Genomic DNA, 18,701 nt, shown 5'->3' on the forward strand with positions numbered 1-18,701 from the left:
TCTTCTTATGCCACTTCACTTGCTACAACACTTTCAGGAATATGGGGGCTGGGAGCTGGCTGTGGATTACTGAGTGGTAGGTCCTTCAGAGAGAATTAAGAAGAGCTGTTTCTTCTGCACTAGCGTGTGTGGGTTCAGCCTTGCCCCCCTCTCCTCTGCTGCACTCTGAGAGGATGGGATCAGGAGTCACAAGTGATGGGATAACTGGTGATACAACAGAACAAATCAGTAGCAGAAAATGATGTGAGAGATGCTTTTATACTGAAACAGAAAGAAATCCATTAAATAAAATGAAATACATGCTGCCAGGATAATCACTCACTGTCCTATTGAAATAGGCAATATTTGGAGTGAAGGAAAAGATAGTTTGCCTCAGGATAATGAAAAATGTCTCCTTCTGATGAGAATGAAAATATTGAAATTGGAAGTCTTTCAAAAACACTCAATAAAATACACATTAAAAATGCTTTAAAATATTGCTGCTTAGACTATCCTCTTCTAAGGTGTATATGCTGCTGCTACTGCTAAGTCACTTCAGTCGTGTCCAACTCAGTGCGACCCCATAGACAGCAGCCCACCAGGCTTCCCGTCCCTGGGATTCTCCAGGCAAGAACACTGGAGTGGGTTGCCAATTTCCTTCTCCAATGCATGAAAGTGAAAAGTGAAAGTGAAGTCGCTCAGTCGTGTCCGACTCTAGCGACCCCTGGACTGTAGCCTACAAGGCTTCTCCGTCCATGGGATTTTCCAGGCAAGAGTGCTGGAGTGGGGTGCCATTGCCTTCTCCAAAGGTGTATATATAAGCAGCAATAATCCATAACTGAGACCAGAGCTCCAGTAAGAAATACTTTTTATTACCTATTGTATTTTATGCTTACTTGAAGGAACTAAAGTTAAATTTTAATTTGTTTGTGGCAAGTGTTTTGAAATACAGTTATGGAATGGTCCATTCATTTCTTCAATAAATATAATATCAAATGACTACTCAGTGCCAGGCATTAGAGACACAATAAACAAGTAACGTGTCATTGTCTCTTGTAGCCTGATGGGCCCTAACGCTTAGCAGAATGATAGTTAATATCTATTTACTACTTTCACAGTAAGCATTTCACATGTATAATCTTGTATGACACTTGCAAGTGTTCTATGAAATGCGCATTTTTGTTCATACTTTGTACATGAGTCAGAACTTGAGTAATTTTCCCTAAGTTGCAAGCTAAAGAGTGGCTGAGCTAAGTTTAAGACAAGATCTGGCTGACTTTCCTGGATTTCCTTTGACTATGCCTTACCTCAGGTTCCCATATACTGTGGGTGTTGTCTAAGAAGGAAATATAAGATAATATCCTTGACCCAGAAAAGTCTTCTGTATCTTATTTTTAGTTTCTTGAAATCGCTCACTCATAGCTACTCTTCCTTTAGACCTGCCCTCATTCTTTCCCAGATTCTCTATATAGTTAATAAGGTAAACAGACCGAGATCTCACTCGCATAATTTGTCAAAATTAATAATCTGAAGGATACTCTTCAAAGTAATTGTTCTTTAATTTTACCTGATTCTTTTTCTCTCTGGTCAGTACTACTTCCTCTATAGTCAATAAAAAAAGATGCAGCAGCATCCCTTGCTCTTAAGATGAATGTTCAGATCAGATCAGATCAGATCAGTCGCTCAGTCGTGTCCGACTCTTTGCGACCCCATGAATCGCAGCACGCCAGGCCTCCCTGTCCATCACCAACACCCGGAGTTCACTCAGACTCAGTCCATCGAGTCAGTGATGCCTTCCAGCCATCTCATCCTCTGTCGTCCCCTTCTCCTCCTGCCCCCAATCCCTCCAAGCATCAGAGTCTTTTCCAATGAGTCAACTCTTCACATGAAGTGGCCAAAGTACTGGAGTTTCAGCTTAAGCATCATTCCTTCCAAAGAAATCCCAGGGCTGATCTCCTTCAGAATGAACTGGTTGGATCTCCTTGCAGTCCAAGGGACTCTCAAGAGTCTTCTCCAACACCACAGTTCAAAAGCATCAATTCTTCGGCACTCGGCCTTCTTCATAGTCCAACTCTCACATCCATACATGACCACAGGAAAAACCATAGCCTTGACTAGACGGACCTTTGTTGGCAAAGTAATGTCTCTGCTTTTGAATATGCTATCTAGTTATGTAAAGTTATTATTTAGAATTATTTATTATCAATTTAGGTTTATTAATTGATAAATTTGAACTATTTAAAATCCAGTAATCACTGACACATTAAACTGCACATGTTTTGTAATTTGCAAAATGTTTTCAAATATATTATCTAAGTTGATCTTTACAAAAAGAACTGTTTGATCGACACAACAGTTTTGGCATAGTTTATGTTTGCCTTTCTCCCCTCCTCCTCATTAAAGGACTTCATCTTAATTAGTGTGTATAACTCAATGAAAAGAATTACAAACCAATGGGCCAAGAAAATGCTGAAATGTACATTTTTGGAGACAAACTTTAAGAGCTATAAATAACGTGTATAGGTTTCAAAATTTTTAATTTAGGTTTATATTTGAATATTAATGATAACAAAATAAAAAACTGAATTCTTCTATAGATCATTTAATGGATTCCCCTGCCTCCTGAAGGAATTTATCTTTATTCTTCACCTTTATTTACTGTTTCTTTTCCTTTCTAATCAGTTCTGTTTAGTAAAAGAAATAAAATTTAAATTTAAAAGTCTAGACTTAATACAATCTATACATTTGTGTAGTTTTCTTCTTCTTACCAATGTCCAAGAGAAATAAATTGGTAATAATCAATCTTGGCATTTAAAAATTATCTGTTGAATATTTTTCCTTTTGCAAAGATATCTAAAATTTTTCCTGTTGCTCCACTGATCCATATTTACTATGTTTAATCTAAAAATTCAACTCATTTTTTTTTCAAGAAATAAATGATTTTTCACTGAAAAATAACCTATACACAAAAAGGGAAAAATATTTTTCCTGATCCATGTAGTAACACTAAATATTTTTACCGGTCTTGGAAAATGCTGGAATTCTGGCAAATTAAAGGGGGGTAAATATGGTCTTAAAGTCCATCACATTTAAAAAATAAGTAGTACTCTACATGTCATTATGATGCAAGAAATCAGTACCATTTTATTTTGGCTGCTTTAGATAGCATTTAAATATATTTATATATTGATAATAATAACATTAGGTATTTTCAGAATTGCTTTCATGCTCTAATTTATATTTCACATTCAATTCTATGTCATGAGATTCTTATATTCTATTTCTACATAATCTTTGAAAATATGATTTCATGTGTTTTCAAATTGAAGAGCCTATTGTGTCTCAATTGAAGAAGTCAAGTCTCTTTGTAATGCCCTGGAATATTTGAAAATTTGTTATAGTGCCACCACCAGGTCCATCTGAGACATATTTTGCAGTGTTTTTAATAAATGATTGACATGCCAGAATTGAAAGAGACACGTGTACCCCAATGTTCATCGCAGCACTGTTTATAATAGCCAGGACATGGAAGCAACCTAGATGTCCATCTGCAGATGAATGGATAAGAAAGCTGTGGTACATATACACAATGGAGTATTACTCAGCCATTAAAAAGAATACATTTGAATCAGTTCTAATGAGGTGGATGAAACTGGAGCCTATTATACAGAGTGAAGTAAGCCAGAAAGAAAAACACCAATACAGTATACTAATGCATATATATGGAATTTAGAAAGATGGTAATGATAACCCTGTATGTGAGACAGCAAAAGAGACACAGATGTATAGAACAGTCTTTTGGACTCTGGGAGAGGGAGGTAGGGGATGATTTGGGAGAATGGCATTGAAACATGTATAATATCATATATGAAATGAATCACCAGTCCAGGTTTGATGCAGGATACAGGATGCTTGGGGCTGGTGCACTGGGATGACCCAGAGGGATGGTATGGGGAGGGAGGTGGGAGGAGGGTTCAGGATGGGAACACGTGTACACCCGTGGTGGATTCATGTTGATGTATGGCAAAACCAATACAATATTGTAAAGTAATTAGCCTCCAATTAAAATAAATTTATATTAAAAAAAACATGCTTTCAAGTTTAATACTATGTAGATCCAAACAAGTCTGTCATTGCACTGACCTGTGTACACATAAGCGTTCCTGTTGATCTGTGAACTTTTTAAGGGCAAGCAGACTATGCTTTCTTTTTGATTCTTTTATCTGCATGCTTGGTCACAGATGGATCTACAAAGATGATGATGAGGCTTAAGTCAAAGAGCCCCTCACTAAAATGAAGCTATTTCAATGCCTTGAAACCAAAATAATCATGTGGTCAGAAGTTTTTACAGAATTTTATAAAAGCAAGATATTTTACTTAGACTGATGCATAGTTTTGTAGCGTAGTTTATTTATTTATTTATTTATTAGTATTTTTTTAATTTGGCTGTGTTGCATCTTAGTTGCTACATGTGGGATCTTCCATGTGTAGTGCAGGATCTTTCATTGCAGCTCATGGACTCTCTAGTTGTAGTGAGTGGACTCAGTAGTTATGACACATGGGCTTATTTTCTCCATGGCATGTGTGATCTTAGTTCCCTGACCAGGGATTGAACCTGTGTCCCCTGAATTGCAAGGTGGATTCTTAGACTTCCCTGACCACCAGGGAAGTCTCTGTAGCTTAGTTTATATTAGTAATTTTGTCTTCTTATCTTTAAAAATAGCTCTCCAAATTTTAAAGATTTTGACATACAAAACCTAGCTTCTCTCTTATAAGGAACAATTATTTACATTTTCTTGAATGAATAAAGGAAAAAAGTGAAAGCAGGGAAAAGGAATAAACAAGTTATTAATCTATATACTTTAACATTTAAAAATTTAGGTTTTCTGGCAAAAATTTTCTATAAACCACCAACAGGCAATCTAAGATATAACTCTTGTACAATGTCTATGAATTTATAAAATTCTTATACAGATATGGTTGTGGTGATGATTTAGTTTCTAAGTCATGTCTAACTCTTGAGACCCTGTAGACTGTAGCCTGCCAGGCTCCTCTGTCCATGGGATTTTCCAGGCAAGAATCCTGGAGTGGGTTGTCACTTCCTTTGCCAGAGGATCTTCCCTACCCAGGGTTTGAATCCGGGTTTCCTGCATTACAGGGGGATTCTTTTACTGCTGAGCTACTAGGGAAATTCTTATACAAATATATGTTTTACTAAATCTTTCTACCAGTGCTTCAGGTCAATTTAATCTTCAGGTAAAATAGTTGACATTGAAATGTTCACAACTCTGCTATTTGTAAAAAGATTTTACTATACTCAGTTATTAAAAACTTAAAAAAATGTCAATTCAGTTACTTGCTCATGTTTCTTACAATGTCAGTACTGGGAAGAAGCTGAAGCCTTGATACCGAATCTACTCTTTTCATTATAATATGATGTTTACAAATGTATTTAAATAAACTAAAACTTATTATACAAATAAGAAATATAAAATAAAATAGAATTGATAATATTGTTGATGCCAAATGGTGAATATTTTCCATTACCTTTCTTTCCTTTTTCTTATCTTTCCTCTTCCTTCTTCTCTTCTCTTTATGCAGGTGTTTAATATTATCCAACTGCCATAAAGTTAAAGATTTTTTTTGAAATTTGAACCTAAATTCTACTGAACACAAGATGAAAATGTGGTTACTGTTCAGTCTCCTTGTAATAATATCTTTTAAAACTTGTCTATCAGGTAAGAAATATCCTGTCTATAACATATAACTTCCACAATTTATGTCAATGTAATTAATATTCTTTTCACTATATTGAATCTAGTGTATAAAGTTCAGAATTAATATTTTCCTTTGCCATCTGGGTCAGGCAAGTAAATGCATATATATTAAGCCTGACACTTTTGTTCTTTTTTCTTTTTAGTTTCAATTAAAATTTCATAAGTTAATCGATCTTATATAGTGATGTGCTGGTAAATGGTTAAAATCTGAATATCTGGGAGGGGAAAAATATCCCTGCTGTAGCATTTGTCAATTCCTACAGAGTAAATTGTCCTACTGTTGTCATTTTCAACTTGAAACCATGTATGGTGGTGGGAGAAGAGTTATGCAATAGCGCACCATCATATAGTATGTTCACTATAGGGGTAAAATCGACTTAACCTCATTAGTATACATAAAAGTAAAACATAGTAAAATATTAGAAAATAATGGGTTTTAAGCTTTTGATACATCTGTCTATTTTTTACAAGTTAATATAATTTAATTTTTATTATTGGCTGGTCAATCTTTTGAAAACAATTCAAAAATAATCTACAGTGTATTCAAGGACTTAAGAATAACAATGCAGTTTTAAGTATACCGTAGTTTTAGGATAAACAAACACTATATTTCTATTTTTCAAAGATAAGTGTGAAAGATTAAAAAATATTTCTAAAGGCACATTGTATTTTTATCTGAAGCAGTGTGTTTTCTAACAATATTTTATAATACCTCTGTCTCAATTACCTTAATTCAGCACTTGTTGAGTTGCTGTTAAGTTCAAGATATAGATGGATCTTATATTTTCATTTATGAACCTCCCTTGATTGCTTTAATAATGAACTTGATGGGCACACACATATAGAACTATTTGCATATATGCATATATATTATTTAATATAATAAAGAAAATTTGTGGTAAGGTTATTATTGCTGTCTACATTTATGAATAAAATAAAGCAAAGATATTCTTATTAGTACTGAAAATTCATGCCAATTCTTTAAAATTTTTGGTGCTGTAATTATAAAAATGCAAAGATAAGAAATAAATATTTCCAAAGACATGGTCATACTTCAGCCTTAATGGTGAAGAGCTAATAATCTAATTTCATTAACTAATATCTCGTTTATTTGAGTAACATTTGAAATCAAAACAAAGAGCAGCTTTGGGATTAATATTTTTCTGATTTTTGTCTTTTTTTTTCTTTTTAGAGTTTACATGGCACAGAAGGTATGGTCATGGAGGTAAGTTGATGAAAGGGTAACTTTTTAAGTAGATTTCTTCAAATAAACCATATTTCATCCCTACATTAAGCTATTAAGTTTTTAAACTTATAGCAAGTGGTTACAATTAGAGCACTTGGGAATTTTGTAGATGTTTTATCTGAGGTCTTCATGTAACTTATTTGATTACCAAAATAAATGAATAGATACACCACAAGCAAATATCCAAGTGGAGGATTGTAGCAGATAGAATATATTCAATGCAACCTGTATTTTCCCTTCATGTTTTATAATAATCCTATAGTACTTAATTTTGCAGCAATATTTTTAATATTGTAAAATTCTAGCTTGTTTTGAAAGCCTTCTGCTTTGCTGCAAGAAGAAGAATTAAAGTTAATAAGCTTGGAACCTTAAGATTCAGTTTAATTGGAAATCCAGATAATGGAAAATTTATTATTTATCTTTCATTAAATATAATTAGTGATCCTGATAGTTTAGATTATATTTCAACCACTGAATAGTTATTGCTAGAAATATAGACTGGAAAAAATAGTCTAGAGTAAATCAGTCTGGACTTACATATTCAACCAGGTATTCACTATGTGATCTTGTGCAAATTATTCAATTTCTATGAGACTTACGTTTCCTACATGTAAAAATCACAGGATTCTTGTGAACACTAAAAAAACAATGTAATGATAACTTACAGCACTGCTGCTGCTGCTTTAAGTCGTTTCAGTCGTGTCCGACTCTGTGCGACCCCATAGACGGCAGCCCACCAGGCTCCCCCATCCCTGGGATTCTCCAGGCAAGAATACTGGAGTGGGTTGCCATTTCCTTCTCCAATGCATGAAAGTGAAAAGTGAAAGTGAAGTTGCTCAGTCGTGTCCGACTCTTCGCGACCCCAAGGACTGCAGCCCACCAGGCTCCTCCATCCATGGGATTTTCCAAGCAAGAGTACTGGAGTGGGGTGCCATTGCCTTCTCCGACTTACAACACAGTGACCTACATAGTAAACAAATAAACATGGTAACACTGGTAATCATTGAAAGCCACAGCATAGTGGTAGGAGAACGAGTAATTAAAAGAATCACTGAGTAATCAGTGCTATTGCTTCCATGCCAAAGCAAGAGTTTCATGCCAGAGTGAGTCAGAGTCTCCATCGATAGGGGATTTATAAAAAGGAAAGTCTCAGCAAGAAGCATATCAAAGCTATTTCTGTTTCTTCCTTGTGAGTTAGCCTATATAGTGTGAGTGTAGGCTATATAAAGATCAGTGACATATGCTCCTTGATTTCAATAACCTTACATATAATAAGGAATAATAAAAGTAAGTGGGTAACAAATTCATAAGAAAAATATGATAGGCTTTTTAAAATAATTGAGGAATTAATAAATATTTAATGATGGAGCTAGTAGGCAAGGGAAACTGGAAGTATTTCAATTATTAGAAATGGAAATAATTCTTAGAGAAAGTAGAACAAATAAGTACAGAAGTGGGTAAATATGGACTGTGTTAGGTCACTAATTCAAAGAACACTTGTTCTGAAGGATGTTAGTAGGACTTCATTGTCAAATAAATTTGAGAAAGGCTAGTTCATTAAACTTCAACAGTTTATTATTATGTGTGTTGTTTTTGTTCAGTCCCTCAGTCGTGTCTGATTCTTTGCAACCCCATGGACTGCAGTAATGGACTTATTAGTTTCCTAGGACTGCTATAGCTATAATAAAGCCACCAACTGGGTGGCTTAGAACAACAGAAATTTATTGTCTCACATTCTGAGACGAGATGTCCCAAAGAAAGGAGATATCAGAGTCAGGTTTCTGCTGAAACCTGTATGGGAAAGCTCTTCCTTTCATCTCTCAGCTTCTAGTACCCCAAACACTGGGCTTCCTTTGTGTCTCAGATGGTAAAGAATCTGCCTACAATGCATGAGACCCAGATCAAGAAGACCCCTTGGAGAAGGGAATGGAAACCCACTCCAGTATTCTTGTCTGGAGAACTCCATGGACAGAGAAGCCTGGCAGGCTACAGTCCATGGGGTCACAAACAGTCAGACACAACTGAGCGACTAACACACACACACACACACACACACACATCCCAAACATTCCTTGGCTTATGGCAGCAAACACAGGCAGATATAAGGTAGGTGTGAACAGATGCCCAGATTGTTACGCAAAACACAGTGTCTAGAGCTTGAGGTTGCACCATAGGTCAAGGAAGTGGTTGTCATTAATAAATGTGAAAGGCTCTTCTTAGGCAAATAAAATCATGCAAGGAAAACTTAGTCAACAATTCTGATAACCTGATCTTAATTTTCCTTCTAATAATTGGATTCCTGTACATTCTCAAGACCAACTTGTTATATTTTAGTTATGATATATTGCTGCACTGTTACCTATTACCCATGAGACTAAGAACTGACGAACCAGAGTATTCAAAGCTTAAACCCTAAATGTCCTTATTCTCCAGAGAAGGCAATTGCACCTCACTCTAGTACTCTCGTCTGGAAAATCCCATGGACGGAGGAGCCTGGTAGGCTGCAGTCCATGGGGTTGCAAAGAGTCGGACACACTGAGCGACTTCACTTTCACTTTTCACTTTCACCCATTGGAGAAGGAAATGGCAACCCACTCCAGTGTTCTTGCCTGGACAATCCCATGGACGGCGGAGCCTGGTGGGCTGCCGTCTATGGGGTCGCATAGAGTTGGACACAACTGAAGCGACTTAGCAGCAGCAGCAGCAGTCCTTATTCTCTTATCAGTGAGGAATGTTTGAAAATGGAGATAATAATAATGCTTTGAGCCAATTTAAATATTGTCTCATTTAGAGAGTTTACTTTATTTTAAGAGGGCTTACAACACTCCCCAGGCCATATCCACTGAATATTGTAAACACTGTAAAAATTCAAATATTAGACTCTGCTAAAATTTTGTTCTCATTGCTTTCTTCCTGAAACTCTCATTAAAACATACTTATGTAAAATTATGTTTGAAAACTAACAGATTAAGATGACATATTACAGAATAAGAAATAGGATTTCTTTCATTGAATATAAAATGAATAAAAATAGCTCTCAAGCACAAATTGTAATGATACTTTCAATTTCCAGAGATAAAATAAGATAGCAAGGTTACAGTGGATCATCTCTACATAACAAGAGGTGAAGTATTTCATTTAAGATCATACACTAACTGACTACATTAACTGTGAGACTGAGAATGCTACTGAAAAAAAGCAGCAGTTTTTTCCTTTCTGTTAATCTTCTTGATCAAATTTAAGAAATGAACTTACTTCTGCAATAGATGACCACTATATGGTAGAAAATAAATTTTTATTGAGTAAATCAAAGAATGATTTGAAGTAATTTTTTCAAGTAGCTTGAGAAGTTATCTATATAACTGTGTGCTCCTTTTTAGAAGACTATATCTAGCACAAAAGAAGAGCATATGTTTTAAAAACAACCTTATTTTAACATATTTTCCATTTGTTTCTGTACCCTTTAACCTCATAATACTTCCAAAGCATGATAATTTGTCATCTAATTATTTCCATTGCCCTGGAAATAAAGCAATGGATAACTTAATTTTTGTTAACAGAGATTATAATGCTTGTATTAATGGATCCTTTGCTGAACCTTGTGTTGTATTACCCCTGAAAGTTCTTTTTCCTTGATCTGAGTGCCCTAGCTCAACTAACAGAGCAATGAGCTTGGATAGTCTTCAAGCGGGTTATGAAGCTTACATTCAGAAGTTAACCCTGAGCATACCAAAGCAATTCGAAGCCAGTTATGAATAATGTATCTCCCAAGAGCCCAAATATATCCTCAAAATAAAATGCATATTGTAAATGGTAAACCACCCAATGAAATACATTATTTTATTCAGGCTTGAAAATATTAGAAAAGCAAGAAATATTTATAAAATTTATAAATATATGCTAACATTTTATAAATAACATTTATAAAATAATACTAACTGGAAACACAAATGTGATATCAAGTGTGTCATAGTCTCCTTTTGTTCTTAAAATGGGCAAAAGGAAATATCTTAAATATAATATTTTGTCAAAATGGAAAAATTTAGTGTTTTATTGGAAATTAGTTTCATATTTTATCACTTAAATGATTCATTGTCTCTTTCTATAAAGGGCAAATGGAAATGGAGCACTTGGAAATATCTGCATATAATTTTGGAAAAGTACTTGTGGAGAATAAAATAGCATGGGGCACTGATAATATTCAGTTTGGCCTATAAACTTCAACCCAACTCACCCCCGAAGTGTTTTATCTTTACTTCAATGAGTAGAGGGATTGCCAATCAATAGACATAGTCTTATCATTATTAACATGTGGCATTTCATTATTTCCAATGGAAATTGCCATTGCTGATATCTTTTCCAGAAAGAAACATGCCTTATGATCATGATGAAGAAACCATAAACATATGTTCAGTTTTCTAAAAGCTGATGAATTTTTATCTCAAAGTCACATATCTTAAAATCAAAAGATATCCTATCAAAAGAAACATTTAAAACCATGCATTTTATGAAGATATGCAAGTGTGCAACTAACCCCTACCTCCACACAGATGTATGTTTGTGTGCAGCTGTCTTTGTATTTCAAGGCACCATACAATACTTGAAATAATCAAGGCAATTAGGAATGAACGAAACTCAACTACTTCAAATGATAAAACTAGTTATTTTAAGAAAATTAATAAATTATTAATTAAATTGAGAATTCAGGATTGTTATAATCCCAATAAGGCTTCCCTGGTGGCTTAGATGGTGAAGAATTGACCTGCAATGCAGGAGATAATGACAGTACCAGAGGACTTTTTAGAAGCAGGTGCTAGACAGCCCAGGATTAGCTATTTCTACATTGGAAATACAATACTATTGAATCTTTAGTTAATGCAACTGTGCACCTACTGAGATGAATTCAAATTTTTTAAAATTGTATGTGATCACAATTATTAAATGAAGTACATATTTAATTCAGTTTAGTTCAGTTCAGTCGCTCAGTCGTGTCCAACTCTTTGTGACCTCATGAATTGCAGCACGCCAGGCCTCCCTGTCCATCACCAACACCTGGAGTTCACTCAAACCCACGTCCACCGAGTCAGTGATGCCATCCAGCCATCTCATCCTCTGTCGTCCCCTTTTCCTCCTGCCCCCAATCCCTCCCAGCATCAGAGTCTTTTCCAATGAGTCAACTCTTCGCATGAAGTGGCCAGAGTACTGGAGTTTCAGCTTTAAGCATCATTCCTTCCAAAGAAATCCAAGGGCTGATCTCCTTCAGAGTGGACTGGTTGGATCTCCTTGTAGTCCAAGGGACTCTCAAGAGTCTTCTCCAACACCACAGCTCAAAAGCATCAATTCTTTGGCCCTCAGCTTTCTTCACAGTCTAACTCTCACATCCATACATGAATTAGTGGAAAGTATTTCCAATTTGCTGCTTATTCCAAAATTCTCCAATGTATGTTGAAATGGACCTAAGGAAAATCTCTAATTTTGAAGACCTAAAATTCTATTAACAGTGTCTTTCACAGAACAGAACTTTTAAACTTGAATAAAGTCCAGCTTATCATTTTTTTTCTTTTATGGATCATGCTTTTGAAATCATGTCTCAAAATTCTTCACCATATGCAAGGTCTGAATCAAGTTATTGACTGAATTAAGGACAACTATAACCTCTAGTTCATTAAACTGTAGCCTCACAGAAAACCATTTAAAATTCTTATGTTAACTCTAATGTAACAAGTGGAAACTCAAGATCTATCCAGTGTAGATAAGTCGACTTCTGTTTAAGCTTTATAATTGCACCAAACATTCATTCCTCTTTAACTTTGATGATGTTTTCTGTTGATAATGATAGTAATACCATAATCATCAAGCTTGTATATAAATACAATGAATTTAGAAGATATTCATGAGCTTAAACTCCCCTAAAATATATTTATTTTAATATTCTGAATAATTAGTATGTTTAAATTTTTTTTAATTGCTCAGAATTGTCACACTATTCATTATTAATCAAGGGTTGAAGTGAGAATAGTATTCATCTTACCTTCAAGAAGAGAATCAAAATATGTTAATAAAATTGAACTTCACGGCTCATCTTTTTAAGCATTTTTGTGTAAATTGGGAAGAAACAGCAGAAGCTTCAAAGCAGCAGGGTTACTAAATTGTTCCAGCTAGTAAAGCTGGGCAATTGACAGAGATTCAAAGAAGAGTTCATGAGATTGTTCAAGTGGGAGAAGAAATATCACATGACTTATGTCATAGATATGTGCTTAGTCGCTCAGTCATGTCAAACTCTTTGCAACCCCATGGACTGTAGCTCACCAGGCTCCTCTGTCCATGGAGACTCTCCAGGCAAGAATACTGGAGTGGGTTGCCATGCCCTGCTCCAGGAGAGCTTCCCAACCCAGGGATCAAACCCAGGTCTCTCGCATTGTGGGTGGATTCTTCACTATCTGAGCCACCAGAGAAGCCCAAGAACACTGGAGTGGGTAGCCTTCTGCAGGGGAACTTACCAACCCAGGAATCGAACTGGGGTCTCCTGCATTGCAGGCAGATTCTTTACCAGCTGAGCTACCCAGGAAGCCCTTTTTATCATAGATAATTCCAAGGCTATTTCTTTCTGAAATCAAAAAATCTAGAACCTACATACAAATAAAGGTCTTGTTATCAAGGATTTGAGATTCATTACATGTTTCCCATGAAGGTGAAAGAGGAGAGTAAAAAAGTTGGCTTAAAACTCAACATTCAGAAAATGAAGATCATGGCATCTGGTCCCATCACTTCATGGGAAATAGAGGGGGAAGCAGTGGAAACAGTGTCAGACTTTATTTTTGGGGCTCCAAAATCACTACAGATGGTGACTGCAACCATGAAATTAAAAGACGCTTATTCCTTGGAAGAAAAGTTATGACCAACCTATATAGCATATTTAAAAGCAGAGACATTACTTTGCCAACAAAGGTCCGTCTAGTCAAGGCTATGGATTTTCCAGTGGTCATGTATGGATGTGAGAGTTGGACTGTGAAGAAGGCTAAGCACCAAAGAATTGATGCTTTTGAACTGTGGTATTGGAGAAGACTCTTGAGAGTCCCTTGGACTGCAAGGAGATCCACCCAGTCCATTCTGAAGGAGATCAGCCCTGGGATTTCTTTGGAAGGAATGATGCTAAAGCTGAAACTCCAGTACTTTGGCCACCTCATGCGAAGAGTTGACTCATTGGAAAAGACTCTGGTGCTGGGAGGAATTGGGGGCAGGAGGAGAAGGGGATGAAGGAGGATGAGATGGCTGGATGGCATCACCGACTCGATGGACGTGAGTCTGAGTAAACTCCTGGAGTTGGCGATGGACAAGGAGGCCTGGTGTGCTGCGACTCATGGGGTCGCAAGGAGTTGGACATGACCGAGCGACTGAACTGAACTGAACTGAACATGTTTCCCTATGATGCTATTTCTTTCTAAAGGCCAGAAAACATTGGGCATCATCAGGTAATTATTAGAAGCAAAGCAGAAAACATTATAGTATTTCTAGTTTTTCATCTCAAGTATATGGAAATAAACAGCTTAGAGCAGGACTTCAGAAATCATTAGAAAATGACTTCTGTGAACACCTTGCATTCATCATCTTACTTATGGTTGAGTAGGCCTATGGAGTCCTTAGAGAACATGCCCCAATTCTTTTTTTTTTTTTAGTGTAAATACAATATGGAACGAATGACTTGTATAAAACAACAGCTAAGAAACCAATGTTGAGCTAAATCCCATTTCCTCTAGTTCCTCCAGTTCTGATCCAGTGATTTATCTGTGATCTGAAATAGGATGATGCTATATAATGTAACTGAGATCCATAAATTCTTGAATGGCATTTTCAGCAAATTCCAACTAAAAGTGAGGCTTCTCCCTTTGAAATATTTCAAGTCAGTTTAGAAAAATTAATACTGGGAAAATTAATACTCTTCATACTGGGAGAAACTAACTGAGGTTTTTGATTAATCATCTGTATATACAAAAATGTGTATTGACATGATGCTTGTGGCACCAGAATTAGAAGAATGAATAAAATTCGGCTTCTGAAACTTTTGGAATTAGTCTAAATGGTGAGATATGTAAGACATGTAAATTAAATTTTGAAAAGATCGGCAAATTCATGAGAATGTGGGTTGTCTCAATGTAATTCTTACAGTAGTCAAATGAGGTAGGTTTTAATATTATCTCCATCTTATAAGGGGTGACATCAAGGCTGGAGATATTAAATACTTTTTCCAAAAGCACTGATAAACTTCACTAAGGCAAGATTTAAAAGATGTAATTAAACTGCTTGTTAAGAGAAACTAGAAGAAAGCTCTTATCCTCAAGTTTAACGTTAGAATAGCCAATTTTTCAGTATGACATTTACCTTACACTCGCTCTTAAAAAAATAAATTGAAAGAGTGAACCATAGCTTTTGATTAAGCAGAGACCTACAATGATCCCATGTAAGATATTCCTCCTTTCTAGCCATATATATATATATATATATATATATATATAAAAGTATGAAGTCATCTGGAGTGTCTGGCTCTTCACTGGGCTCTATAAAAAATGTTCCAAACTGATGACATGTGAGTGATTCTCTTCCTCATCCTGCTGTGAGGTGTCACACCTCCTCTCCAGAGGATACGCTGTCAGGAATGACTGCTTCAACACTGGTATTTTTGTGGTAGATTTTAAACCAGCTGGCCAGATCCCATATCCACTTACTGACAACTCATGGATTGTTCAGTAATTTACAGATTGTTCTAGATGCTACCAGTGCTGGTCACATGTTTAAAGAGAAAAACAAAACAAGAACTGCCCCAAGAAAAGGACCCATTTCCTCGGAACTTCTAGAAATATTTCATTCTATTGTTCAAAAATTGTTAAACAATTTTTATGTTCCACACTGCTAGACAGCTGTGGAGGAGAGTGCGGTATAGAATTTATGGCATCTGCAATCTAGTAAACCTTTCCCCAGGCATCTGCAAAACCATAAATTGCATCAAGAATCACAGCAGCTGTGTTAAGTGCCATAAGCCTGCTAGGGAGTTATGAGAATGTGGACCTAAAACTAGGTCACTAAAACTAGGAGGGTTTGAGAGTTGGGTTCCCGAAGGAGCTAACTTTATGATTGTCATTAAGGATTGTACAAATTTTGATGGGAGGAGAGAAATGAGATGGTGGTTTCAGAAAGAGGAAAAGCTCAGAGGCAGGAAAGGATGGCTTGTTTGAGAAGCACTAATTAGTTAAGCATGGCAACACAGAGTGCTTTTCAGAAGATGATGAGAGATAAGTAGAAAAGAATTTTGAATAAACCTAAACATTTTCCTCAGGATCATAGAGGCAAACATCTTTGGTTCAAATGACACTGGAGATCCCATGTTTCTGACCTTTCTTTCAAAAAAACCTTTTAAAATGTACTCAAATTTTCTTTGATTTCTAAAATAAAGGAATATAAAATAATTTTATTTTTCTTATAGTTTCTGAGGAAGACAAAGGATTTGGACCAATTTTTGAAGAACAACCAATCAATACCATTTATCCAGAGGAGTCACCGGAAGGAAAAGTTTCACTAAACTGTAGGGCACGAGCCAGCCCTTTCCCAGTTTACAAGTAAGGTACCTCACTGCTCTTTTCAGAATGAAGTGTTGGACTAAGATTACAGATCAGCATCTATGATCCTGTATCTATAGAGAAAGCTATGGCCTAAAGCTTTCTACAAAATCTAGGGTCATTATAAAAAATATTGTCATATAGCTAATTTTTTAAAAGTTGTTTAATATTGAAATAGTTTTCTTAAACATATGCATATAATTCACTTCCTATTTCCTGCGCAGAGAATGCCAGTACCATTTCACATTATCACTTAAAAATTGGCTAATGGAGATTATGCTATTAAGTAAGAAAATGGTTACATGAAAAATTTAAATATATTTAAAATATATGCACTTGAGGATAAACTGTTTTTGTATTTATTGGCCTGCTGCTGCTAAGTCATTTCAGTCTTGTCCAACTCTGTGTGACCCCGTAGACGGCAGCCCACCAGGCTCCTCGGTCCCTGGGATTCTCCAGGCAAGAATACTGGAGTGGGTTGCCATTTCCTTCTCCATATATTGGCCTAGATAACTCATATATACAGATGACAGATAATAGTCTATATTAACCACATTTAAAGGGCATATTACATAGATAATTCTAGAAAACACCATTTTTCAGTAGTCTCAGATCTATATGCCAGACAACAAAACAAATTCCTTAAATGACTCTATCAGACAATCTATATATCTCTTCATGTTTTTTCTGGAGTACCTATTGACACTATCAAAAATGAATTTATGAAAAGTAGCAGTCAGTTTTCTTGCTTCAGGGTGTTCGGAAAAATATATTAACAGTTTCTAGTCTTATATAAAGAATAAGATTTTAAAATTAACCAAATGCCAATGGATTTTGGTTCCATGAAGACAAAGCAAGTGATTGACAGGAAAATTGGGGCTCTCGTGTGTTCATATCATCTGAGTTAATTGAAGGTTGTCACTCAACAAAGTTGATTTTAGTGGTAGATTTTTCTTTTCATGAATAGAAAAACAACTCTTCTTTTTTTTTTTTAATTTTATTTTATTTTTAAACTTTACAAAATTGTATTAGTTTTGCCAAATATCAAAATGAATCCGCCACAGGTATACATGTGTTCCTCATCCTGAACCCTCCTCCCTCCTCCCTCCCCATACCATCCCTCTGGGTCTTCCCAGTGCACCAGCCCCAAGCATCCAGTATCGTGCATCGAACCCAGACTGGCAACTCGTTTCATACATGATATTATACATGTTTCAATGCCATTCTCCCAAATCTTCCCACCCTCTCCCTCTCCAACAGAGTCCATAAGACTGTTCTGTACATCAGTGTCTTTTTGCCATCTTGTACACAGGGTTATTGTTACCATCTTTCTAAATTCCATATATATGCGTTAGTATACTGTATTGGTGTTTTTCTTTCTGGCTTACTTCACTCTGTATAATAGGCTCCAGTTTCATCCACCTCATTAGAACTGATTCAAAAACAACTTTTCATTGCTATTAAAAATGTATTATCATGAAGAATACACATTCCTTTCACTTCATTATACTTGAACTCATTTCCTAGTGCCTCTAACTATAAATGCAAATTTTTTCTTAAAATAAAATTTAAATTTATATGCAAACTCACCATCTTGGAGTGCAATATAAGTGGATATTTTATAAATTATATAAATAACATATTTGTTCTGAAAATATCTGATGGGCTAGATTTATTTCTACCCTTAAGTCATTCATAATGGGAGTTTACATACATAACCTTGGACTTGGCATAGTGTAACTAATGACAGGCCCTAGAGAAGTACAGAATTTTACATCAAGTACAGAATTTTATAGGAAAGGAAGCTGTGACCTATATAAGTAAATTGACTTGCTCCAGACCTAGTAAATCACAGCTCTAAGACTGAAACACAAGCATTATGACTTTCAAGGAAACATATAATTTTTTTTTCAGTATTCATCTATCTAGACAGGTTGATAGTATTTGAAAAGCTATTTCAGTGATGGTTATTCTGTGATTCTCTTTCCTTGACATTCATACACATGGAACCTAAGCAAATCAGCCTCCAGGCTCCCATGGAGAATAAAAGAACAGAAAGAGGTTGTTCTCAGATAGTGTTCTAAGAAT

At 35.6% G+C, this 18,701-nt stretch overlaps 1 protein-coding gene across 2 annotated transcripts in view; it reads left to right on the plus strand.

Moving 5' to 3' along the window:
* The window catches only part of CNTN1 (contactin 1), a 430,610-nt gene that overhangs the window by 236,412 nt on the left and 175,497 nt on the right, over positions 1-18,701 (plus strand). For both annotated transcript variants that reach the window (XM_005896820.3, XM_005896822.2), the window contains exons 2-4: positions 5,581-5,717; positions 6,949-6,981; positions 16,481-16,613. In XM_005896820.3, coding sequence (XP_005896882.1) covers positions 5,657-5,717; positions 6,949-6,981; positions 16,481-16,613 — 227 coding nt within the window. In that variant the 5' untranslated portion in view covers positions 5,581-5,656. The remainder of the gene's footprint in view (positions 1-5,580; positions 5,718-6,948; positions 6,982-16,480; positions 16,614-18,701) is intronic.

Source organism: Bos mutus, chromosome 5 (assembly GCF_027580195.1).
Source record: "Bos mutus isolate GX-2022 chromosome 5, NWIPB_WYAK_1.1, whole genome shotgun sequence".
NCBI lineage: Eukaryota > Metazoa > Chordata > Mammalia > Artiodactyla > Bovidae > Bos > Bos mutus.